General features: G+C 40.0%; 1 protein-coding gene across 4 annotated transcripts in view; it reads left to right on the top strand.

Moving 5' to 3' along the window:
- fred (friend of echinoid) overlaps positions 1-27011 on the top strand; it is a 129487-nt gene that overhangs the window by 83127 nt on the left and 19349 nt on the right. For all 4 annotated transcript variants that reach the window (XM_064684771.1, XM_064684772.1, XM_064684774.1 and 1 more), the window contains 4 exons: positions 6619-6879; positions 7874-8070; positions 20930-23161; positions 24031-24624. In XM_064684771.1, coding sequence (XP_064540841.1) covers positions 6619-6879; positions 7874-8070; positions 20930-23161; positions 24031-24624 — 3284 coding nt within the window. The remainder of the gene's footprint in view (positions 1-6618; positions 6880-7873; positions 8071-20929; positions 23162-24030; positions 24625-27011) is intronic.

The following is a 27011-nucleotide window of genomic DNA, read 5'->3' as shown; positions in this document are numbered from 1 at the left end:
TTCCATCTTAAGTTAGTTTTTCGTTAAAAAAGGCTCCAATAAATCATATTTATTGTTTTGACTTTTTTTTTGTATAAAAACTTCTGAACATTTTAATATTTTGGCAGACGCTGCAGCAAATTTCAGTTTCATAAAATGAACTTATGTTTTATTTATTTTAAATGCAATATTCTTTATTGAACTCTAATTAATAAATGAAAAAGAGAACCGAAATAAAATAAAATATAATTGGTTATTTTGTAACGCAATTCTTTAATCTTAAATCTCTTACCTTTATTTCTATTTTCATTATACACTTAATTTAATCTTTATTTAATCTCATTCCGAATTGGTTTCCTTTTATTTTGCCCTTCTTCCTAAACGTACGCCTAAACGTGGCACCCCGTCGCCGCGACCCTCTCGCATCCACACATATCATTGCATGCACCATTTGCTAAAGGCAACAACAACAACAACGTGCCACATTAAATGGCAACAACAAGAACAACAGCGACATTTATTTTGTAACAGAGCCCGAAAAAAGTCCTTGCTACCCATTTGTCCTTGAGGCGCTGAGGGTCTGCCCCCGAATCCTCGCTCGGGTCCCGCTGCAAGGATGCGTGACAATATGCCGTTTAATTATACGCAGCGACCCTTTTGGCAGCTGCGCGTTGTTGTTGCTGTTGTTGTTGTTGTTGTGATATCACACACACATTTTAAAAGTCAATTATCCGCACATAACGCACATCGTTGACATGACGCCCGGACGGTGGGGGCCTGGTGCCTGGCTGGCAGAGTCCTTGCCATATCCTTGCCACGCGTCAATTTTGGCGCGCGCTTTTTAAACTTTCTCCGCCGGAGTTGCTCAGCCAAGTCCAAAGTGATGGCTGATACAGAAAGCAGAAGAAGCAGAAAGTTTATTATTTTTTATGAGACGGCGCCTTGGCATGCGAACAGCCAGCACACACGCCCCCTCTTGCCAGCGCCGCCCTCCCCCCCCAACCCTGCGTCCATTTTAATGTGCCATAGAATATAGCGAAGGAAGGAAGAAAAGAAAACACCTGCTCAGCCAGGCAGCCCCGAAGGCAGCTCTTCAAGACGCCAGACATGCTGGACTCGCCGAGCCGAGACTCGATAATAAAACCCGATAATAACATAATCTGGCAGCTATACGAGTAGTTTTGGCTCCCACTAACGAGCAGACGCGAGCTTTAGTTACAGTTAACAAGCTGCGTGGCATGCCTCAGCCTGTATGGGGCACAGAAAAGTGGATGATTATCGGTAGCTAAGAGATGAACGTGTGCCTGGCTACACTCAGGCAAAAATGTGAACAATTTGATTTATCGATAAGCGGCTATCGACAAATTTGTGATTAAATTAACTTATCGTTAAATGACTATCGGACTTACGAGGAAAAGCACTTGCACATCTCTAGGCCTTTTTGATTGGCTACAACTCACCCGTTAATTGGATCGCGAACTAAGACATAAATTTAAAAAACTTAACACAATAATTAATTATTGGTAGCTATCGATATACCGCAACGTTCAGATAAAACTTCATTTTCCTTATTAAAATGTAATATTTAATTATTTTATGCTGTTGTCCAAGTTAATTTTACTGTATATCGATAATCGACTTATAGACAGCTCGTGGTTCATCTATAAGTTATCTGCCAATTTGTTAACCCCAAACTAATTTTGGGTCTATAAGGCTGGAATTAAACACAATATATCAGCTACAGGCATCGAATTAGGCCATATCCTTGGACCTCTAATTAGTGCTTGGTCTAGGTTTAGTTCCGAGTGCCTGAGTTGCCATTCAGGTGCTTGTCTTGGCGGACTGATAAGCTACAGAACCTTTCCTTGGGTCAAAAGTGCGTACCAAGATGTGGTTTTGAAAAAGTCTACCAAGGAAAAAAAATGGTAAGAGTTTATAAGAGGCGCATTAATACAGCCAGCAAGTTAGGCGTTGCGAACGTAATGTATTGAGGCTGCGTCGTTTAGGATCCTGAGAGTTGAACTTACAAGTTTAAGGTCGCTGGTTCAAGCCCAGCATACATAGACACGTGTCTATGACACGTCGGCAATATGAACAGCTTTGTAAGTGTCGGAAGTTGTCACAAATTATGCAATTTTATTTCGAAAATTATGAATAAGAAAATTCAACTGTAATATAACTAAGTACATTTGGCTTACTGAAAATATTAATACAGCATTAAAATGATTTTAAAATGTTGAAATATTATTTTAAAATTTAAAAATTAATATAAGTAACCGCAACAATAATTTGCATAACCATTTTGCGGGTTTGCTTTAGGTTCGACTTTAATTGAATTTCTTTCATGGTTGGTTTAAAATTTCAAAAAAAAAATTGCTTATATATAGTTCCAATTCTTTTATATTTATTTTTTAATTGGTAAATTACGTTCAGAAATATTTATACTAATTACCATAGTAGTCTGTTATGTATTATTGACAGTCAATTTCACTTGACAACAAAATGTCTGAAGTATGCTTTTTCGGACCCTCACAATCAAGCAGAACCCCGAAATTGTTCGCTTCAGTGTAGCTGTTCAATGCATTTGCGAAGGCAATTTCACTTATGTTGTACGAGTGCTCATTGAGAGATATGCTTGGCAGGCGGGGGAGAGCGTGAGGGTGGCGGGGCGGGGCTGGGAGAGGCGAGTGGGCATGGCAGGCATTTGCCATGTAATTGGCTGCAATTTGCATAACAATTCTGCGACTGTTTTGCATAAGTTCTGCGACGATGCAACATAATAACGGAGGCAGCACTTATTTTCACATTAGAAATTCCTTTTTGGTCCTGCGAAGGATACGCAGCAGCAGCAGCAGCAGCAGCTGCAGTAGCAGCAGGCAGTGACTGAAGCAGAGGCTGAGGCAGAGGCAATTATGTGCTTCGCTTGAGCTGCAGCACTTGGCACACACACACACACACGCAGGCACACACACATCGCTGCGATACAAAACTCAAGATGCAGCCTCGTAAAAGTCACAGCCGGAAATGCAGCGGCAAGAAAAAACATGTAGCAATGCTCTAGCTGGGAATGCCCGACTGACAGTTACCCTGTCAAGCTACGACTGCTCTGATTGCCCCTCCCTTCATCCTCAGCTCCTCCTCAGTTCCCCTCTATACAACATTTATTTTTTAATAAATGCTGTTCCTATTGTTGGATTGTTATAAAACTTTCACCATTTTTTCACGTATGTCAATTGTGTGTGTCTACAAAAAATGAAGACTATGACAATTGCAAAAGTCATAAAAGTAATATAAGTTCGATATAGGTGTACCTTCATGCCAAAATTAGACATGTACCTTAACAAATTGAATATCGATACTTATCGATTTTGGGTAATTGGAAAGTTATCGAGAAAACATTTTTACTGTATGTGATACTGGAGAGTTTATGTATTTAAATGTAAAGAATGTAATAAATTTAATATATTCAATATATTTTTTATGTATTTCTAATACTTTTTCTATATATAATATAATCAATATATTTATTAAATTTAATTTGCTATAATTTATATATTTAATCCAGTTAATATATTTAGTATATTTCATGTATTTAATATATTTAATAAATTTGATGCGTTTATTATATTTAAGATATGTTACATATTTTATATGTATATTAATATACACCAATAATATTTAATATATTAAATCTATTTAATATATACATATATTTTTTTTAATATATACATCTATTTAATTAATACATTTGATACATTGTATTTTTTTTTTGTAATATTTTATACATTTAATGCATTTAATATAGTTAATAAATTTGTTATATTTAATAATAAATTAAATATATTTAATACATTTACTATATTTAATATACTTTATATATTTAATATAAATATTTTATATATAAGTATTTTATATATTAAAATACACATTCTCCTTCTGCCTGCGATCCAAATTTCTACCAACCACATTATACCCTTTAATGCGCATTTCTAGGCTCTAGGGTATACGAAATGAAGGAAAATCTCTGGTAACGGTAAAAATGCAGCCATTTCCTTGGGCCCAGAAGCTGAAAAACTGAAGAAAATAGAGAACACCCGAATTGCCATTTGAGCTGGCAGAACGGAAGTGCGCCGCATTTGCCTGTACAACTGCACATGTGTGTGGTTAACCCCCCTTCCCCCCGCATTCTCTTCAGCCAGCAGTGCTGCAGCAAGTCGAGTTGCCATAAAAGTTATCAAAATTGAAATTTTATTTAAAAAGTTTCTCGCTTTGCCCTCGTCTGCATGCATATGCACTCAAGAAGTTTATAAGATCTACTTTAATAATGTCGAGTGCATGATTTATATAACCAGCCGCCCGACCGCCCCAGCACACACGCACACACACACACACACCCACACACACGCACACACACGCACACATACACTTATATGTCTACAAGGTTTGTGGTTGCAGCAGAGAAAAAATCTCATCAAGAGAAATTAAAACTTAAACACAAAGCGTTGCGGCGGCTGGGCTAAATAAATGACGATGACGTTGATAAAGTCGAGGGGAGTGTGATTGGGGCAGACGTGTGGGAATATGGGTAGAATATGGGTAGAAACTACAGCAACAGTAGCTGCTGGGAACCTTTAGGACTAGGCATTAAAAGCATTTCTTTGAACAACGCAACAGAGCCACAAAGTATTCAACAGTTTCGAGCTATTACGGTTGATTGAGTTTTACCTTTAGAGTACACTGAGAGAAACACTATGAGCTAAATTATAGTATGACAATGAATTTGCATGACACATGAATTTTAAATGTATTTAGCTGTGGTAAATTGTATATATCATATATTATATTATATTTTAATAATATTAACACCAACGTAGTTAAATTTAAATTACATATATTATTATATTATCTTTAAATAAAATATTAAATTAGACTCAAGTCAAAAACTGCTTATAATAAGACTTTGCATGCTTCAAATATAAATAAACTATGCTGGAGGCAAGTTAAAATTTATTTAACTTTAGAATTCTGCCAAATTGGGCAAGGCTCTTAATATGAGGCTTTATATTTGAGCATCACTTACTCGTCCTTTTCTCTAAGTGTACGTTCCATTTGCCCGCGCTTTCCATTGCCAGGTAGCAAATACCATGGCCAGAGAAAAATAAGTGGGGAAAAAAAGAAAACATGTTAAATTAATCAAAATGTAATGTGGCTGCCTGCGTCATGGCAACCGAGAAGCTGTACGCCCCTCCCTCCGACTCAAAATTAAGCTAATAAATTTACAAAAATGAGTTCGACGCTTAATTTGCCATGAGCATTTTTCATTTCGTTTCGCGTCCGCTCGCTAACCTCCTCTTAAGCCACACGAAAACCAAATGTATTCACACAAAAGCCAAGGCACAAAAAAATTAACAACAAACTGAAAAGTACAAATAAAAAATAAAAATGAAAACAACAACATGAAGGAACTGCTGCAGCTGGACAAAGGACAGCAGAGCAGGATACTCGAAAACGTGGCAAGGAAAGCTCTTTAATGAGGAGAACTCTGGGACTCTTGACTTGGAGCAGCTCTCAACGATTACTCAGATCAGAATAGATCAAAATTTGTAAATACCCAAAAATCTTCAACGTCTTGGACGTCAAAGGGTTAGCTAACTGTAAAAATGTTTTTATTTATAGCTAAGAAATATTTTTTTTTATGATTTGTCAGGCACAGTGAAATATATGTTAAGCTATATATATTTTATTTTATACAATGTATATCAAATTATTAAATAAAAAAAATTTGTATCATGAAATTGAAGTTTGATTTCCTGTTTTGGAGAAAAGCAGGGAGAGTAGCATCGTCGTCAAGCGGTTCTTCGAACCACAGGCTATTATTATTATTATAAAAGAAGAATAACAATTATTATTATTATTAATATACAAATTATAATTTATTGCTGGCTTCCGGTACCTACAACTGAACCAGGAAACACAAGCCAGCTAAATAAAGATTTAATATATTTAATTCAGTTAATATTAGTATATTTCATGTATTTATTTTTATTATATTTAAGATATGTTACATATTTTATATTTTAAATATATATATAATTAAATATAAATATAATTGATATATTGTATATATTTAATATATTATGTCTACATCTATTTAATTAATATATATGATATACTGTACACACAAGCCAGTTAAATAAAGATTTAATAATAATAATAATAATACTAAAAATAAAAATAATAATTATAAAAATTGTTATTTTAATTATATGAATATATATTAATATTGGTGAATATATATTAATATTGGTAGTTATAACAATAATGAGGAGTATGAAGAATTTAAATTATTATTATTAAAACAGCATTAACATGCTGAAGAGCTTTACAAAAGCGAAACCCCAGCGACTAGACATCTCTATAAGAAACTCCTACTCCTTGAATTCTCTTTAAACCAACGCAAATACAATACACATGCCGTGTTTACCCCACAAAGCTATGTAAATTAACAAAGTATGTTCGCAGTTAATTTACATAAAGCTGAAAACATTTTTTTTCATTGTAGCTTCACGCCTTATAAACCCACCCGCCAAAAAAAAAACATCTAACAATTTATTTTTCTCTTCGCTTTTCCCTTTGCAGACTTGACTTTCGGCCGGGCCGCGGCCTTTATGATCTGCAAATTAAGAACACCTCCTACAACCGGGACAATGGTCGCTTTGAGTGCCGCATCAAGGCCAAAGGCACCGGCGCCGATGTGCATCAGGAGTTTTACAATGTGACCGTGCTAACAGCACCACATCCGCCCATGGTGACGCCCGGCAATATTGCGGTGGCCACCGAGGAGAAACCACTGGAGTTGACCTGCAGCAGCATCGGCGGCTCACCGGATCCTACGATAACGTAAGAGTGCATAATAAATTTAAATTCCATGTTACAGTTTTGCGAGAACATTAATCCGTTTTAAGGAAAAGCCTGCAGAGGTTTCGGATATATAAATATTTGAATTTATGATGTAAATCTATACAACAGTAAAAGCAACAGTAACAATAACAATAACAGTAAAAGTAGCAGTAGCAGTAGCAGTAGCAGTAGCAGTAGCAGTAGCAGTAGCAGTAGCAGTAACAGTAACAGTAGCAATAACAGAAACCGTCACAGTAACTGTAACAGTAACGGTAGCATTACCAGTTACATTAACAGTAACACTAACAGTTAAAGTAACAGTTACAATATCATTAAGAGTCACAGCAAAATAAGATATAAAATAACAGTGACAGAAGATGTAACAATGTTTATGTTAGTAACAGTGATAGGAACTGTATTTGTAAAAGGAACATTTGCAGTAACAGCCGCAGCAACAGTAACAATAATTGTGACAATTGTGAAAAGGGTCCTTGAAAGTAACAGTGTTAGTAACAGAAAAGGTAGTTGGAATAGAAACAATTACAATGTTACAATAACAATTACAGTAACAGTAACAACAGCAACAGCAGCAGTTACATTAACATATTTAGTGGAGTAATTAGATACAATTATCGACTTAATTTAATTTAATTAATGAATTTAAACTAATTAAAGTAATATATGCTTATTTAGCTTATGTATGGGAGAGTGTTTTAGCTTCGGCTTTGCATAGTTTGATTTATTTTATAATTTTGTGAATATTTTTTATACATTTTTGGGTTCACAGCTGTCGTCGCCGCTGCGGTCAGCGACAGTTTTAAGCACATCCGGCGGCAAGTAAATCACTTAACTGGTCGCCTTCATTAATAATCCCAGCCGGCACATGCAGTTCTTTTTTTTGTGCGGCACTAAATCGCTGTCCTTCTCCGAATCTCCATGCTCCTCTCTCTCGCTCTCACTCACTTGGACTATCTTTCTTTTCGTATGATTGCAGCTGGTTCCGCGAGGGCAGCAAAGTGCCATTGCAGTCGTATGCGCTTAAGGGCGGCTCCAAGAACCACTACACAAATGCCACACTGCAGATACTGCCCAGACGGGCCGACGATGGTGCCAAGTACATATGCGTCGTTTGGAATCGTGCCATGCCCGAGGGGCATACGCTGGAGACGAGCGTCACACTGAATGTCAACTGTGAGTATGGGGGAACCAGGCGGGGTGCTCAAGAACTCAAATGGTACGAAATGGAGCCAAGCAAAAAAAAAAGGAAAGAATAAGAAAGAACTGCCTGCCATAGCCCCAAAATTTATGACCTGTCCAGCGATTTTGAGAGTTTTCTCTTTTTCGGCTTTTTAGTGGTTCTTACAATATTGTTGTGGGTTTGTTATGAAGTAAGCCATATTTACGTAGCCAGTTGGTTTTGCAAGTAGTTCAATATAGCTGGGAATAGCTTCTATGGGTTCTTATTTGTCTGGTATGGAATTGGACATGGGCATAAAAACTTGTATGCCCTTGAATAACTTTTTGGAAAATTCTGTGAATCTTTGAACCTTCCTCTTAAGCTGTATATATAAATATATTTATCTTTATGACCTTAATAGAAGTTTTCTTAGAGTCAATGGGTTGCTTTTTTAGTATTTGGTATTTGGTTGGGAATTTGTGCCTATCTACGCTTTGGCCAAAAGTAGTGTTGCAAAACTCTGGAATGAATTGGCGATAAGGTCATCTCTAGTTTTTCCTATCGATTGTTTTTATCGATATCGATATGTTATTTAGTGCTTTTAAAAAATCGATTTTAAAATCGATTAAGTCAAGCCGAAAGCAATCGAAAAAAAGTGTGACCTGTAGATTAAAGCCTTAAAAACGGTTTTTACACTTATGAAACAAATATTTTTCTTTATGTAGTCATAGTTATTTCAATTTTTATGATTTATAAAATTATGAAATATGAAATATATGAAATATCAATTATCAATAAATTATTAATAATTAATTAAAATAATATCTATAAATGTAGAGCAAGTAATATTTGAATAATTGTGCTTAGATCAATTTTATTTTATCTTGATTTAATTCAATTCCTTTCCTAGGCAATATTTTGCTAGCGTCAACATATTTTACTTTCAATAGGACATTTGAAGTTCGTGGCATTGCACTTTCTCTTTCTCCTTCTCCCACACTTTCTGCGTTTCTCTTTTGGTTTGCTTCTTTTTTCTTGTGCTCTTTGTCACTTTTTGTAATTAAATGCTGCAGTTTGTTGAACAAATGTTGCCTGTCCAGTTGTCGCATGATCAACGTGACCCAAAAGCCGCGCACATGACAGACCCATAAAGTGTCTGGCACACACACACGCACACACTGACACACACACGCACACGCACACACACAGCAGTTGATTGTTAGTTATTGGTTTCCACAGCACAACAAAAGCTGCTCCTGCGGCAACGAAGGCGACTCAAGTCTCAAGCTGTTATATTAGCTGACAAGTCTTTTGGGTAACGGGCAGGCAGTGAGAGGGTGTGTTCGTGTGTGTGCGAGTGTGTGTGTGTGTGTGCACATGGCAACCGGTTTAACCGCTTTATCATTTTAACATTATTAAATTTCAATAATCTTGTCACTTTAGTTGCATTTAATAAAAATCACTAAAAATGACAACAATTGAAATCTGCATAAAATTTATGCAATCACATAGAGTAACAGTTAGGATATTCAACGTTTTGCCGCTGTTGTTGTCAGGAAACTGGAGTGTGCAATATCTAAGTGTGTGTGTGTGTGTGTGTGTACGGTGCGATGGGGCGCGCAAATATATTCATAGGAAAACATAAATTGCAGTCATTTTTATGCTACACGCCGGATTTGTAGACGCAAAAGTAGACACACAACAACAACAGCAGCATGTGTGTGTGTGTGTGTGTGTCACATGCAGCGCACTCGTAACGCCAGCGTAACAAATATTTATAGTCCTTGCCATTTGGCACAGCAGCGAAACCAAAAGCCAAAACAACTACCCAAGAAAAAGGTGAACTAGCACAAATAAAATGCCAGTTAGACTAAACTAAGTTAAACCAGCTCAACCTTATTTAAAACAAAATAAAAAATGACAAGTGTTGGATAATATTTCAATTTAAGCAAAATCTAAAAATAAAATAAAGAAAACAATAAATAATATACCCAAATTAAAGTTTTGCATAGACTTAGGTTGAGTTAGAACGAGAGAGTAGGATCTCTTCGGCACGCCGAAGATTCAATACCCTTGTAGATATTTCTGTTTAGCAGATATATTAAAGTAGGGAAGATCGTAATTGCTGAGTTTGATGAAAATATTTGCCATATTTTGCAGTACCTACTATTCGATCGATCTTTACTATGGCAGCTATATGGTATAGTCGTCCGATGTTGATAGAATTTCGCATATATGTAAGGAGCATAGTGAGCATATGCAAAGTTGTAAGTCGGTAGCCTTAAGACTGAGGGACTAGTTCGCATAGAAACAGACAAATACTAAAATACTAAATACTCCAATATACAAATGTTAGACAAGATAAGCAATTGCTCTTAAAGTGTATTAAACTACACACTCAAACTCTAAAATCTTAGTAAAATTAAAATAAAAATAAATTGGCTAAAATTAGAACAGCAGCAGCTTTAAGACTTAAGACGCAAAATTATGCAAATGAAAGAAACTGTGAAAATAATCCGTTGAGACGTTACAAACTTAATGACAAATTTGAAGGCACACTTAAGCGGCATAAAAAGGTATTACAGAAAGCTGGTTAAATGCTCGGCGCCTAACTCTTTCCATACATGTTGCAGACACAAACGGACAAAAGCACAAAACAAGAATAAATGACAATAAGCAAGTGGAGAATATGAGAAAAAACCAAACAGACAGCGAATTCTCAGTCAAGCTGAAGGCCAAGTTACGACTGAAAGCAAAGCGTCTTGTTAAACTAAGAGAGAGCGAGAGAGAGAGAGAGAGAGAGAGAGAGCGTCTTCTATCTGTGTGTGTGTGCTTGTGTATGTGTTGGGGGGGCGTTGGAGCAATTTCGGGTTTAGTATTTATGATGCTCATTTAAAATCCATTAGCAGCATAGGCCACAGCAGCAGCAGCAAATAAAGGCATAGAATGTAGTCCACACACACACACACACACACACACACACACACCCAGACAGGGCATTGGCCATAATGTGTGCTTGGGCAGCGTTTGGGCCATGAGCCAAAGTCAAAAGTGCCTCCAAGGTGCATTTAGCTGGCAGCCAAATGTATTTTATGCCGGCCACAATGAGTGCCCCTGCCTTTTGGGCACTGGACAGCCCGGGGACCACAACCTGGCCAAGACGTTTAACAACAATTGAATTTAGAGCGCAGTTCAACATTTTGAACATCGCATTGGCCCGGACTAGAAGTCAGGCACATGTTATAGGGCCTGGCACAGTTTGAGAGGCTCTGCATGCTGTGCCACAAATTAATTTTTGCAGTTGGAATCGTGAGTTAACAGTTTAATTGGAATATATCCTTTAAAAAAGTTTGCACAAGTAAAGAAAAAAGCTTAAAGTCTACACAGAAACTTTGGCAAGGTCACATTTAAGCACAGTTTTGCAGCCGCACACAGTTTGGCAAGCAATGTGCTGCTAAAAGATAGATATGAATGGATTCGGCTAGCAAGGATGACGTTGTCTGATGTCTAATGCTTGACTGTGATTGTGATGGATAAGCAATTGGCAATATTAGACACAGATACAGATACAGCAGCAGAGCTAGAACGAAAGGCACGAAATACGCTGTCTCCCTCACACACACACACAAAGCCACACATGCACACCCACACCCACCCACACACACAGCTGCGCCAAAGCGTGCTGACAAATGGCAGAGCAATTTTTAATTGAAAATGTTTGCATGGATTCTTGCCAATGTGATGCCGAGCATGTGAAACGGGTAGCCTCAGCCCCAGCTCACGTACCCTACTCGGGCCCTGCCGCCCCCTTGGCCCCCCCTCACTCTCTGCTGCAGCTGCCGCTGCCGCTTCTGCTGTTGATCTTTGTGTGCATTGCGTGTTGTGCCTGCATTTGATTGATTTATGCGCCAGCGAAGCCAAAAAAGAAAACAACGAGAAAAAAAAACGGACAAAAAATAAACAAATCTACGAAATAGAAAAAAAAAACATTCGCTAGCATTTCAACAAAAATAAACTCCCAATGCGTCATGTCGTCAACGTCATCGAGTGCTGAGTGTTTTATAACGGACGAAAATTCTCAAATGAAATTATTAAAATTTTTGGCGTCCTCCCTCGTACCCTTTCTCCCAACGACACACAAGCATAGCTAGCAAATCAAAAAGTGTTGCATACTTTTGAGCGCTCGCTGCAAATATGATTGAAACTGTGAAATTAGAGAGATGCCGCACTGAAAGCCCGTCTGGCGAATTGCGCATACGCAACGTGTCCACGCATCGCCAACAGAATAACAGACAACAACAAATACATCTCCAACTAGTGCAGGTTGCAACTGCTTTTTCGGCTTTATCAAAGCTTAAACACCCTTGAGAAGACGTTGAATATTGAAAATAAAAGTTGGGCATACAAAACAGACTCTATTCACAGGTCACAGCGACAACATTTTGAAATTAAAATTAAATTTTCATTGCCTTTTCATTGTGCGGGTTCGAAGTTCAGTTAAAAGTTTTAATAATGATTATATTTAAATAAATAAGTAAATAAATAAATACAATAATAATAAAAATAATAATAAAATTAAATAGAATAATAATAAAATTAATAAAATATAAATAGAATTATAATAATAATAATAAAATTAAGAAAAATATTAAAATCATTAACAATAATAACTATAATAACAATGATGATAAATTGCACCTAAATATTGCTCGCCCATAGCCACGTATACTTGATTTATTGATAATAAATTAACTGCGCTCCGCTCAAAAACTTTAATCTGATAAGAAGTTGGGTCTTTTAGTTTAGAAGGCGTGCGCCTTTCCACAAAGAAAAGGCTTTAAAAGTAGAAGCAAATTGAGTGTGCGACAATTTAAAGTCAAATTTAAATTGCAATTCAAGTCAAAGTCAGTTGAGAGTAAAATTATATAATATGCATGATCATAAATAATTAAAAGTGTATTGAAAAAATTTTAATAAATAAATTCATAGACCCATAAAAACAATTAGGTAGATATAGCTAAAGTCGGCATCTAGAATATTTATATATACTTTATGAATATTTATGTAAACTTGTAGAGATTTCCCACCAATTTATGTTACATATGCCGTGACGAAACATAAATGGCCTAAGCAAGGGTATTTAACTAGAGCTAAAAACAAGAACAAATACTAAAAGCGACGCGTGGCGGCATCAACTTGGCACAGTTTTTTGGCGGCACACACGTGCGTGGCACGTTTTCACATATTTTCAGTTGCCACCAACGCGACTTGCAGCTGTTCGGGCACTAGAAATTCAAATATAAACGTATGTGTGTGTGTGTCTATGTGTGTTTGTGTACGTGCGCTGCTGTTGTTGTGGGTGTGATTGCCTGTGCATGGCGCGTGACTTTTGTGCAGTTGCATGCAGCGCACGTAATAAAGCCTGCCTCCATTTGCTGCATGCTACGCGCTGCCCCGCTAGGCCGCCGCTCCTCCACCCGCTTGACATACGAGTCCTTGGCCAAAAAGTCGCTGGCGACGAAGACAAACAGGACTCATGTGTCGTGGCCTGCTGAAGTGGAAAGCAAAGCCGTTGAAAAGACATTTCAATTTGAATAAAAAACAAAAAACAAAAGAACGCAGAGAAATGCTGCTGCCAGCGCGGTTGGCGGGCAGTGCGAACATCACCTACTCAGGTGGCATGCAAATTCAAGCTGTGGCATCGCCAGCATCTCTGACAATAATGCGCATTAGCGTGAAATTCCTTGGCACAAAACCAATGCGACAGCAGCCAAGTGCAAGCAGATTCCATTTTGATTCCCTGGTCAAATATTTGCATAAAGCGCTTTGATTCGATTAAAAGTGCATGCCTATCGATGCGCGATTACTTATCGATAGTTGTGAGACATGAGTGAAAGGCTTAAAGGGAGTCAAAAAATTAGACATTTTTCAGAATCATTTTAATAGTTCAAGTAAATTGATTTGACATGAAAGTTGCGTTGCAATTCCGCAGGGTTAATGGTCAAATATTTATTTATCATCGATATATATCGAATTAAATACTTATTGATAGTAGCTAGATGCAGTTAGTTAATATATATTGTAACAAATATTCAAAAAATTATATTTTGTATGGTTATTATTATGAAGTATACATATTTGGGTATAAGTATTTTCTGTTACATAGTACATTCATCGCTCTTAATTAGAAACACTTCAGTTAAAGACTTCAATTTGTCTATAATATAAGAACTCCATATCTTAAATGTGATAAAATATATAGATACACTGAACCCATTGAAAATGGGTACAAAGTGAATAATGTATTGGCACAATGTAACAGTCAGGAGAATGCATCTTTGACCCCATAAAAGCCAAGTCGATCTAGTCATCTTCGTCTGTTCGTCCGTTTGTCAAAAACGCATCGAATTCAGAACCTATAAGAGCTAGCGCAGTATAAGTTTGTTTCTGAAATCTGAAATTTGTACAATTTTTTATAAACAACTTAAAAGATCTATATACGTAATTCTACTAGGAAAGAGCTTTTAACAAGATTTGTCAGAAGCTCAAGGGAAATGTAGGGAAATGGCAGCTATGTAATCTGCTCTGGGCGTCTTTTATTTATGGCAGAATATGCGACATCGCTTATCGATTATTCGTTTATCGATTGCAAATCAAGTCGAATGTAAGTGATTTAGATAAATCAAATAAACCAGTGACAGCTGAAATTTGTGCGCTGTGATTGAATAATTGATGCCACTGTACAACAACTGCACGACACCATGACTAACGAAATTTTTTGGCTTACATCCTTGAGGCGGCTAAACTATAACAACAACAAGAACAATAACAACGAGTCGAACAGAAGCAACAACAAGGAGCTGCAAGGATCCGGCAGCCATCTCGCCTGTTATTGCTTGCCAATATCGGAGCCTGTGTCTGTGTGTGTGTGTGAGCCTGAAGCGTTGGGGGTCTGCGGCTTGTCCTTTTTGATTATGCCGCTGCCAAAGGCAAAAGGCAAAGTGCCAAAAAACCAAAGGACAAAATGTGCCAGCACAAAAAGCTTTTTGCCAGCACGCAAATGTAGAGTATGAGGCGGCAGGTAGCCTAAGGGAGCGATACAGACACGTGCTAATGCCGCACACAATTGCAATTAGTGTCAGTGTTGGCATCCTGGCCACCCAGTCAGCCTGCCAGGCAGGCTGGGCCTGCATTCTGGGTGCCAGGACACATTTGCATAGCAGCTAAGGCACCACAAAAGAAATGCGGACAGTTGCACAGCTTCAAGGAGTCTGCTTGCAGTCCTTGGCCATATCCTGGCCACGTCCTGGCTGTTATGCTTTAAGATTTGAGCCAAGAGCGCTTTGCTTTTTGTCTTGGCTCTCAGCTCTCTGCCTGTTTACCTTAAGCTGATTTGAAGTTTGTGTTGGCCGCGAGCCGTTCAGCTTGTTGTCCTGCGTCTCGTCCTGGCCCAGCTTTGGGTGCTGGCAATTTAAATGAATGCAACATTGTTTTCACCTTTAGCTGAAATTTCAGCTACTTGAGCTTTAAGCCAGCGCTTTAGTCGCCAAAGCGCAAATTATCTATGAAAAACTTTGTAAAATGTTTTTCTTTACAGCAGCTGTTTGAAGGGGCGTGGGGGAGGCTGTGCCGTTTGGGGGGGAACTTAACAGCTTTTGCGACAAAGCAAATTAATTGCTGCCCACTTTCAATTAACTTGCAGCAAGCGACCAAAAGCCACCCACAAAAAAAAACCAACTTTATCAAGCATTTTGTGTGTGAGTGTGTGCAACCGCAAGTGTCGACTGAAAGTTTTGTTGCATCAGCAGCTGTTGTTGCACTTGTTGTATCTGCGACTGTTACAACGCAAAGCCAATTCAATTAATTTCAATGGCCATACATATGACACCTATGGACCAATGCACGTGCAAGTGCAATGCCAGCTCGTTGCGTCCCAAAAAAGTAGGCAACACTTTTTTATAAGCAATGCAAGCGCTCGATAAACATTGATAAAAATGAGGGACCGCGGGGACTGGTGCTGACCTGTTATTGGGTTGGGTTTGGTTGGGCCTCGTTCGGGCAACCTGTCACTAGCGCAGTTGCCAAAAGGTTGCTGACAATCGCAGAACAAAAAAAAACCTGACTGACAGCATTGAAAGCTCAGTTCATATGCGCAAAAGAGCCTATATGCGAGCAGCTACTATATATGCATGCCTTTATGTATTTGTGTATATCGATATATATGTATAATAATATAATCTCTATATATAAAACGTAAACTATAGTTACTTTATGTGATGAAGGTTCCATTCCATTCCATTCTTTGTTCAAAAATGCATTGCCCCTTGGTAGAAATGCGATGCAAAGATTTTTTGGGCGAACTTATAGGTTTTGTTATATATTAGTTATAGGTTTTGTCCGATTCAAACTTTTTTTCATAGCTCTTCATAAGAACTTATTGAATACGTGTTTCAGCGAATTCCATCCACAACAGTGGTTAATCAGCGGAAAGCGGTTGTATGAAAATTATTTATTTACCATCCGATCGGCTTAGAAAACATTTTCAAAAATATTTGAGAGAATTTATCACAGGAAAGGACGGCGGGTATCCTATTAGACAAAGGTCGAAATTTCCCACTCCTAGAAGTGGGTCAAAACTCAACCGATTTTCATTAGGTTTAACTTTTTGTTTATGGTTTTGCCTCTAGATCAATTTGGCATTTGAATCTTCAAACATTATTCTTGGTCAAAATTCATAAGAAAATGGAATAAGAATAAGGCTTGGTTTTTTGTTCATGGTTCAGCCTCTAGATCAATTTTGAATCAAAATCTGGAAACATAATCTTTTGTCAAAATTCATGTGCAAATGGTTCCCTCAAATATCCTAATAATAGACATAGATCGAAGTTTCCCACCCCCATAACTCGGCCAAAACTCAACCGATTTTCATTAGGTTTGGCTCTTTGTTCATGGTTTTGTCTCTAGATCAATTTGGCATCTAAATCTAACAACATTATTCCCGGTCAAAATTCACGCGATAATGGTACCCTCAAATATCCTATATGGACATAGATCGAAATTTCCCATTCCCATAACTCGGTCAAAACTCAACCGATTTTCATTAGGTTTGGCTTTTTGTTCATGGTTTTGCCTTTAGATCATTTTGGCATCAAAATCTGGTAACATAATTTTTCAGTCAAAATTCATGTGCAAATAGTACCCTCAAATATCCTATATAGACATAGATCGAAATTTCCCACCGCCATAACTTGGTCAAATCTTATCCGATATTTGCGAGGTTTGAGTCTTTGTTCATTGCTTGTCCTCTTTATGAATTTGGCATCAGATCGATTTGCAAAACCTTTAAATAAATCTGTCTGTTACTTTTAAACGAAGCTATGCTTATTCTCGCGATCGTGGTCGCCATTTAAGTTCTACAAACATACCACATACAAAATTAATATACATTTATTTTACACTTAGGCCACCTTTTCAATGAGGCCAATTAATATTTATTTAACAAAGTATTTAAACATGTTCGTCCGCTGGGCAGCAGCCGCTCACATGCCAACTGCAAGCTAAATTTAAGCAGACGCATCGTAATATTGTTTCATTATTTATGCCACTGTTTGACTGCGTCACGGTGGAGCATAAACAATCGCAAGCGGTGGCCAAAGCCAGCGATTTGAGGGCTGCGGGGTATTTACATACAGGCATGTAGGTGTTGCAAGCACGCGCGGCGGAAGTCACGTGACGTGTTGTGTGACACGTACGCGACAGCAGCTGCTGCGACCCGCGCCCCATACAATCTGCTGCTCATGCTCATTGTTGTTGTTGCTGCTGTAACTTTTCAATTTGGCCAAGACAAAGTGGGCGGGGGCGTAGGCGGAAGCGGCAGAGGAAAAGTAGGCGGAGCTACAGCGACTGCAGCGCACTCGGCTTTAAGCAAATGCAAACTCGACTCATTAAAATAACTCCAAGCAGTTGTGTGATACATCCTGCCTACAACAACAACAACGGCCACAACAACAACAACAACGGCGCGCAGCTCGGCCCAGTTCCGGGTTAAATAATTTAATTTGGCTGCAAAATGGCCAACGGGCATAAGTAACGACCACGCGGCGTATGAGCAACGCGCAATTTTATTTAACGCCGCCTAGCCGGAAGCCAGGACCTCGTTTGGGTCGTGTAACAAGGTTCGCGGACGGCAAAGGGGGGCTTAGAGGGGTTCGCGGAGCGGGAGTACAGTTTGGGGCACTGCTCCACTGTTGCAGGTGCAGGTGCAGGCGACGCATATTTCATGGCACTAATGTAGCCAGTCAGAAAATCACAATGCGCTGCTGCATTCCAACAGCGGCACGGCGGGCGTTAGCGACGGGGCGTGGCAACATGCATGTGAACATTCAGCAGCAAAGCTGGCAACGCGATGCGGCGCTGCCAACTTGTTAAAAACGAAATAAAACCAACGTAAAGATATATAAAAAAAACATTTTTTATTTAATAAGGCGAAAAGAAAACACTCTGGAAAAAATATTTAAGATAACTAACAAAATGTAATCAGATATGAGACGATATACAATAAGGTAAAAACTTACTGGCACATTACATTGCAGTATGGTAAGGCGGAAGACATTAATTAATAATGGAATATCTGTTAAAAATAATGGAATATCTGATAATGGAGTATCTGTTAATAACATAATGGAATATCTGTTAACTATACTTGAATATCTGTTAATGATAATGGAGTATAAAGAAATATCTGTTAATAATAATGGAATATAATGGAATATCTGTGGATAACAATGGAATACAATGGAATACACTATGTTATTCGAATATACAGTTTATGGCAGAAAAGAATTAAAGTAATCGGGTATATCAGAGTTAGATGTATAGATAGTGTAAATGTTAATATATATGCATATACATATAATATATACATATATACATATATGTATATTTAAATGTATATATTTATACAACATCAAGCCTTGATAAAGTAAAAATAGGTTTAATAGCTACCAGCCTTCAAGCGCACTTTCATTATTTAAGCAGCGCACAGCTGCCTCTTGAACTTAACCAAATAGGTGTCAAAATCAAGATACCTTCAACAGGGGCGCATAAATAAAAACAACGGCAAAAAATCCACAAGAAAATTAAAAAAAAAAAAAGGGAAAAATGAAAAATTGCGCAGGCAACTTCATGGCGAATGTCAGCAAGTTTTTTGTGGCATGGGACTTAGTTAGGGTGGGCGTGGCAGCAACACCCTTCAGCGTGAAACTGCATGGCTGGCTGGGCATGAAAATGCCAGAGGGGCTGGCAAATGAGCAACAGAGGGGGGGAGGGTGGTAGAAGGGGCGTAGTACCCTCTAGTTGGGCACCAGGCAGCATGTGTTGAAATGCAAAACTGGAACTTTTTACTTCGTTTTTTTTTTGTGCGCTGACAAGCGTTGCTCATTAAATTTTATTTTATAATTACACACACCAGCACACAAAACACGCACACACACACACACACACACACTGGTCGGCTTTAATGTGCTGGTTACCTCGTAATTGGGTTCCGAGCAACGCAGTTTTTCGTTGCCTACATGTAGGAGCCCACCCCCCCCCCCCTCGCCCCTTACTCCTTTCCGCACAACCCACCATCGATTCTGGTCGGGCTTAGAACATTTTTGTGCACTTTAGGAATTTGTGGGACAAAAACAACAATAGGCATTTAAGCATTTGGTCAGTGGGCGATTAAAGTAAAGCGTTTCAAAGTTAATTGGCACTAAAACAACAACAACAACAACGAGGCCGACAATAGTTAAGACCTGTTAGCCTTACGCTTGACTAAACAGCCAAGTGGCCAACAGTCCCGAAAACCGATTTGATACGAACAACAACTAGCAACCGTTGCCAGGCTGCCATTTAAGCAAAATGGGCCGCCGCACATTGGTTAAATTAAAATATAAATATTTGTACATATAACTTGATTGACTTGCTTATGAAATATTTTAGATCTCGATTAAAATCATCTTTAATAAAATACAAAAAATGTTAAATAGCTTAATATATAAATTTAAATTATATTTTATTCATTTCTTAAATTCAAAATCTTTGCCAATTTTTTTTTTAAATTTTATCATATTTTCCTCATGCTACAACTTTTATTTTTTATCCTATTTTATTATTAATATATAATTTGTGTCTTATTTTTCTTTAGAAATTTTCCTTTTATCTAATATAATCGAAACATGTATTTCTTATTTTATATATGAATTTTGGTACTTTATAGAAATGTTTCTCTTTTTTTTTGGAAATTTCCAAATGAAAAATTGATTTGAATCAAAAGTAAAAATTGTATTTTCAATATAATAAGAAATAGTTTCTTCTCTAAAAAATTGAAGAAAAAAATACTTACACTTGAATGATCCAAAACCAAGCTATTCTTGAATTAAAAACACACAGCTGTGTCAAACCTAATAGAATTTTCACGCGAAATATCATGCTTGAGATTTTCTCCCATTTAAATAAGCTTGCGACCACTGTGCAGTACCGTTTGGCCAATGCACTTGAACAATGTAATAGGCAAGAGCTGGCCATTTGGTAGTTGTTGCGGCTGTTATACCTCAAATTGGTATTATTTAAAAATGTCGATGGGTCACGCTGCTCGTCAATGTGCTGCAACCTGAATGTCCTGGCAGCCGGGTGGGGAGCAGGGACTAGTATCCGGCCTGGTCGTGTAATTGAAAATGGTTATTGGCAAGTTAATGGCCCATTCAAACGGGCAGGCAACGAACCAAACTTGGCTCCTTAATTGACTATTTGTATGCTGACCCCAGAGTCTTAAGCGAACCGCTATTAACCCACTTGACCCCAACCCCTGCCCCTCTGTTTCTATTGCAGATTATCCACGCGTGGATGTGGGGCCACAGAACCCGCTGCGCATCGAACGCGATCACATTGCCAAACTGGATTGCCGCGTCGACGCCAAGCCGATGGTGTCGAATGTGCGCTGGTCACGCAACGGCCAGTATGTGAGTGCCACGCCCAGTCATACGATCTACCGTGTGAGTCGCCACCATGCCGGCAAATATACATGCAGTGCGGACAACGGTCTGGGCAAGACCGGCGAGAAGGATATCATATTGGACGTGCTCTATGCGCCCATCGTGACCATCGAATCGAAGACCCACGAGGCCGAGGAGGGCGAAACGGTGCTGGTGCGTTGCAATGTTACCGCCAATCCGCCGCCGATTGCCATTGAATGGCTAAAGGAAGGTGCTCCCGACTTTCGTTATGCCGGCGAACTGCTCACCCTGGTCTCGGTGCGGGCGGAGCATGCTGGCAATTATATTTGCCGTTCTGTGAATCTGATGCAGCCCTTCAACTCGAAACGCATTGAGGGCGTGGGCAACTCCACGGTGGCGCTGCTGGTGCGTCATCGTCCCGGCCAGGCATACATAACGCCCAACAAGCCGGTCGTGCACGTTGGCAACGGTGTGACGCTCAGCTGTTCGGCCAATCCGCCCGGCTGGCCGGTGCCGCAGTATCGCTGGTTCCGCGACATGGACGGCGAGCTGAGCAATACGCAAAAGATTCTCGCCCAGGGCCCGCAATACTCCATACCGAAGGCACATTTGGGCAGCGAGGGCCGATATCATTGTCATGCCGTCAACGAGCTGGGCATTGGCAAAATGGCCACCATTGTGCTGGAGGTGCATCAGCCGCCTCAATTTCTGGCCAAGCTGCAGCAGCATATGACACGCCGTGTGGGCGACGTGGACTATGCGGTCACGTGCAGCGCCAAGGCGAAGCCGACGCCCCATATACGCTGGATAAAGGATGGCACCGAAATTCTGCCCGCCCGCAAACTCTACGAGATACGCACAACGCCCACTGATGCCGGCGGGGGCGTTGTGACCGTGCAAAGTATTTTACGTTTCCGCGGCAAGGCGCGCCCTAATGGCAATCAGCTGCTGCCCGGCGATCGCGGTCTCTTCACCTGCCTCTACGAGAACGACGTGAACTCGGCGAACTCCTCGATGCATCTGCGCATCGAACACGAACCGATTGTCCTGCATCAGTACAACAAGGTGGCGTACGATGTGCGCGAATCGGCGGAGGTGGTGTGCAAGGTGCAGGCATATCCCAAGCCGGAGTTTCAGTGGCAATTCGGCAGCAATCCCTCGCCCCTGACCATGTCCTCCGATGGCCACTACGAGATTAGCACACGCATGGAGAGCAATGACATCTATACATCCATTCTGCGTATCGCCCATCTGCAGCACTCGGATTACGGGGAGTACACCTGCCGTGCTGTCAATCCACTGGACACCATACGCACCCAGATCCGACTGCAGCCGAAGGGCGCGCCGGAGAAGCCCAACGCGTTGAAGGTTCTAGAGGTCGCACACAATTATGCGGTGCTCAGCTGGCAGCCCGGCTTCAATGGCGGCCTCATGAGCACCAAGTACTTGGTCAGCTATCGACGTGTGGCCACGCCCCGTGAGCAACTGCTGTCGGAGTGCTCCGGCAATGCGTATACGCCCAGCTATCAGGTGAGCAGCTCGTCCGCACAGGTGGGCGCCCACGAATGGATCGAATTCAATTGCTTTCGCGAGAATCCCTGCAAGCTGGCGCCGCTCGACCAGCACCAGAGCTACATGTTCAAGGTCTATGCGTTGAATGCGAAGGGCACATCCGGCTATTCGAATGAGGTGCTGGCCACCACCAAGGTGAGCAAGATACCACCGCCGCTGCACGTCAGCTACGATCCCAATTCCCATGTGCTGGGCATCAATGTGGCCGCCACTTGCCTATCCCTAATCGCTGTCGTCGAGTCTCTGGTTGCCCGCGATGCCACCGTGCCCATGTGGGAGATTGTCGAGACGCTGACGCTTCCGCCCTCGGGCAGTGAAACCACCTTCAAGGAGGCTGTCATCAATCATATAGCACGCACCGCACACTACACCACGGCCACCACGTCGGGGCGCAGCTTGGGTCCAGGCAGCGGGCAGCTCGGCGAGGATCGCACCATGGCGCTGGCGGAGACAGCCGGTCCGGGTCCTGTGGTGCGCGTCAAGCTGTGTCTGCTGGCCAATCATGAGCATTGTGGTGCCTATGCCAATGCGGAAAGTAAGTAAACATCATAGACTGGATCATTTAATTGAATTAGTTCCAAGGTCAACTGAACTAAACTTTCTAAACTTTTGTATGCATTGTAACCATTTAAGCTGTTTGTCCATGTTACTCAAGTGAACCAGTTTCATAAAGAACTTAAAAACAAAATCAGAACTAGTTCCAAAGTCCTAAACTAGGGCTAACTCCATCTGATAAGCAGTAAATCCAAGTTTCAGGCATAAAACTCCGAAATCTGAGCTAGCTCAACACATTTAGCTGTTTTTAATATATATTAAAGCATCAAATTGGAATTAGTTTACAAAAATGCATACTCAGAAGGAAATATTACTTTAAGGTGTATTTATTCGGAACTAGTTCAGTTGCCTAAACAGAGCCCCAGCTACAGCTGGCTAGCACTAAATTCAAGCATCAAGCATTAGACGTACAAATTGGAACTAGTTCATACCCAGAGGCAAAATATATTTCAAAAGGGCAATTAGCTTTTTCAAATTTTTTTTTGTTTTACGATCTAGTTCACATGATTAAAAATAGCCCTTAATAATGAATTTACATTTGAAGTATAAGACTCACAAATAGCAACTAGTTCATACTTGTAATTAAATTAACACAATTCGGAACTAGTTCATTTATATTACGATAGCCCTAACTCCATCTGGCAAGCAAGTTTCAAGCTTAAGTGTGACAAATCGGAACTAGTTCATCCATTATCACAACCCGAGGAGTGTACATTACCAAAGACCATAAAACTGTGTTAAATATCTTAAAGTGCAACAAATTGGAACTAGATCGCTTGTTTTAAAATAGCCCTTCCTCCACGAGACAAGCAATAAATCTTCAATTCTCGCTACTCTCTCTTGTTGCAGTTGGCAAATCCTACATGCCGCACAGCTCGTCACTTACCACCTCCGCCCTGGTGGCCATCATCATAGCGGGGCTGTTCTTTGTACTGCTGCTGGGTCTTCTCTATGCCTTCTGTCGCTGCCGGCGCACGCATGCGGCCAAGAAGCTGGCAGCTGCCGCTGCCACAACGACACCAAACGCCGCCAGCCAAGGCGCCAAGGAGTACGATGCGGATGCATCACGCGGCTCGCTAGCGGTGGCCGCAACTGGAGACCCGCAGCAGTCGCAATCGGGTCTGCCGCCACCGCCGCCGCCCTACTATCCGACTGGCAGCCTGGACAGCAAGCAGCTGGACGGTGGCATGGAGCTAACACTAACGGCCCTCCACGATCCCGACGAGCAGCTAAACATGCAGCAGGGCGAGATGCACACACAGCAGCAGCAGCAACAGCAACAGCAGCAGCAACAGTATCAGACACAGCCAAAATGCCAGGCTCAGGCACTCTACCAGCAGCAGCCGCATCCGAATGGCTATGGATATCATGTGACAAGTGCCATTGGCATCGATGGCGACAGCTATCAAGTGCTGCCAACCGCCGCTGGACAGCATGGCGAGTGTAAGTAGGCGGCTAGGCGCAACAAACACAGCTTAAGGGCGGGAGGGGCTGGTCTGGGCTGGGCTGGGCTCTGGTGGAGCAGTGGTCGTTAGAGATGGGCGCGTGCCTTAATTTCGGGGCCAGGCACGAGCATGATTTTGAACTCATAGTTATCGATAGTTTGAATTGTCGATGAGTAGGAGCTGCAATAACCAGATATTGGGCAATATTTGACTTAGATATTTCTCTTGCACGTTCTTTTAAGGAAGTACGAAATTCTAGGCGTGCCATGGAGCCGAAGAAAAGGCACGGCCAGTGCGCATCTCTAATGGATAATTCGGGCACGACAGCATCTTCATTAAGCGTCGTATTTTTTGAGGGTATGCGCTGATTTATGGCGGCCATTTTGACGCCTCTGGTTGCTGCTGCCGCCAGTTCGTGCTGCCTTTTCCGGGGCGTAATTGCATTTCATGTCAATCTAGTGTCCATATACAGCAATCCCGCCCACCCAACCCAACCCCATCTTCCACGCTTCATGCAAATTGTGTGTGCTGCATAAGCAGCTACAGCTGGAGGAGAACGCAAATGCCTTGGCAACCAAATGACATCATCAGCCGGACTATCCGTTTCGCTTGCCCACTGGGTCCTGCGTCCTGTGCGTCTCTTTGAGTGCGTGTGTGTGGGTGTGTGTGTGTCTGTGTGTGTCTGTGTGTGTGTCAGGACCAGTGTGTAGCATTTCGGCGTAATTCCAATTAAGTGAGAATTAAACCGTTAGCCGTTTCTTTTGTGCATCTCCTTCAGATGCGAAAGTTTTTAATTGGCTTTAAGCCGTAACAGTCGCAGCATCCTTCACAATTGCAATTGCAGCTCATAAAATTGTTGCCAAAAGTCGTCCCTTTTTGCTATTTTACTTTTTTTCTTGTGTTGCTCCCCTCAAGTGGCTGCCAGTCGAAGTGCGCCTAACAAACACGGAGACAATTAAAAACTAAATGGCACCAGCTCTTGGATTCACAGCAATCAAATAGGCTTAAAGCTGTGCCAAATGACAATCTTTAAGATTAAGAGAATTCAGCTCTCGCATGACAACTACTAACTAGTCTATAAATAAAAAACAAACCTAAATGAAGCTATGGACATATAAAATGGAGGCAAAAAAAAAAACTGAGAAAAAGCTGAAAATAATCTGACAAAGAGCTGGGCATAAGACAGTTGAAAGCGGGCAGCATAGACAAAATTGGAGTCATTTGACAGAGTTCTTTTTTTAGAGAGAATTTGAGAGCAACTAAATATTCTTAAGATAAAAGACAAAAAGTGAAAAGTAAATCTAAACAGAATATATTGAAAAGACAGCAATTAAGTTAGATGAAAAGCTTACCAAAATATAGTTCAGATCGAAGAGATTTAAATATTTAAACTAACGATATTTTAATTTAAAGACTTTCAATGAGTTATATTCATTTTATATCAGTTGAACTTTGAGAAAATATGAATTGAAATATTCTCAGTAGAAGGCTGAACTGTTGTTGAGCTAGCTATAAGAAAGAAAGGCAGTTATAATAGGGAATTACTTGGAATACCTAGATCTAGGACAGGAGCTACAGAAGTATCATTAATAAGTTAATCATCAATCTAGTATCAACTTTCAGCTTATATATATTTGTGTTGGTTAACGTTCCACAAACTGGCCTTAAGTATCTTAAAAAGCTTACATTTAGGGCAGGGGTTACAGAAGTACCATCAATCAGTTAATCATCAATCAATCAATCAATCATTAATCTAGCACCAACGTCCAGCTTAGAACTGATCTTAAGTACATATTTAAAGTAAAACAGTACAAAACAAAAGTAACTCATCAATCAATCAATCTTTCAACCAGTAACAAGTTCCAGCTCAGATGGATAAGTGTTGGGTAATGTGATCATAAATAAATATTTAAGGTAAAGCAACGTAAACAGCAGTGTTGCAAAATTTTGAGTGTTTAAGACAACACAACACTTATTTAGTTAGTTACTACAATTTTCCAGAAAGCAAGCATATTTTAGACTGAAAATAAATGTATTTAACATGTTATTCATGGCTTAATTAGATGGAAAGTAAAAGCATTACTGGTGCAATTAAATATTTGTATATTATCAACCTCAATTAAATTGTACTATACCATACTTTTGCTTAAGCATATTTATAAATGTAGTTAAAAAAGTGTCATTTGAGAGGCTTTTCTAAGCAATGCAAATGCCAGAGAGCAGCAGCCATATGAGTTTTCCAGCATACGAAGGTCACAGTTTCGAAATGTGCTTAAAAGCCTTAAACAGTTTTTAATTATATTCCAAGAGCATAATGCTCCTAACAGCTCCTAACTGGGGTAAATGTTTTTTTTTTGTATAAACGCAGTGCAAAAATTGTTGTTG

Source organism: Drosophila montana, unplaced genomic scaffold (assembly GCF_035044405.1).
Source record: "Drosophila montana isolate Dmon_TW-CO22-7 unplaced genomic scaffold, ASM3504440v1 contig_2_1, whole genome shotgun sequence".
Lineage (NCBI taxonomy): Eukaryota > Metazoa > Arthropoda > Insecta > Diptera > Drosophilidae > Drosophila > Drosophila montana.
This window is presented reverse-complemented; position numbering and strand designations above follow the sequence as displayed.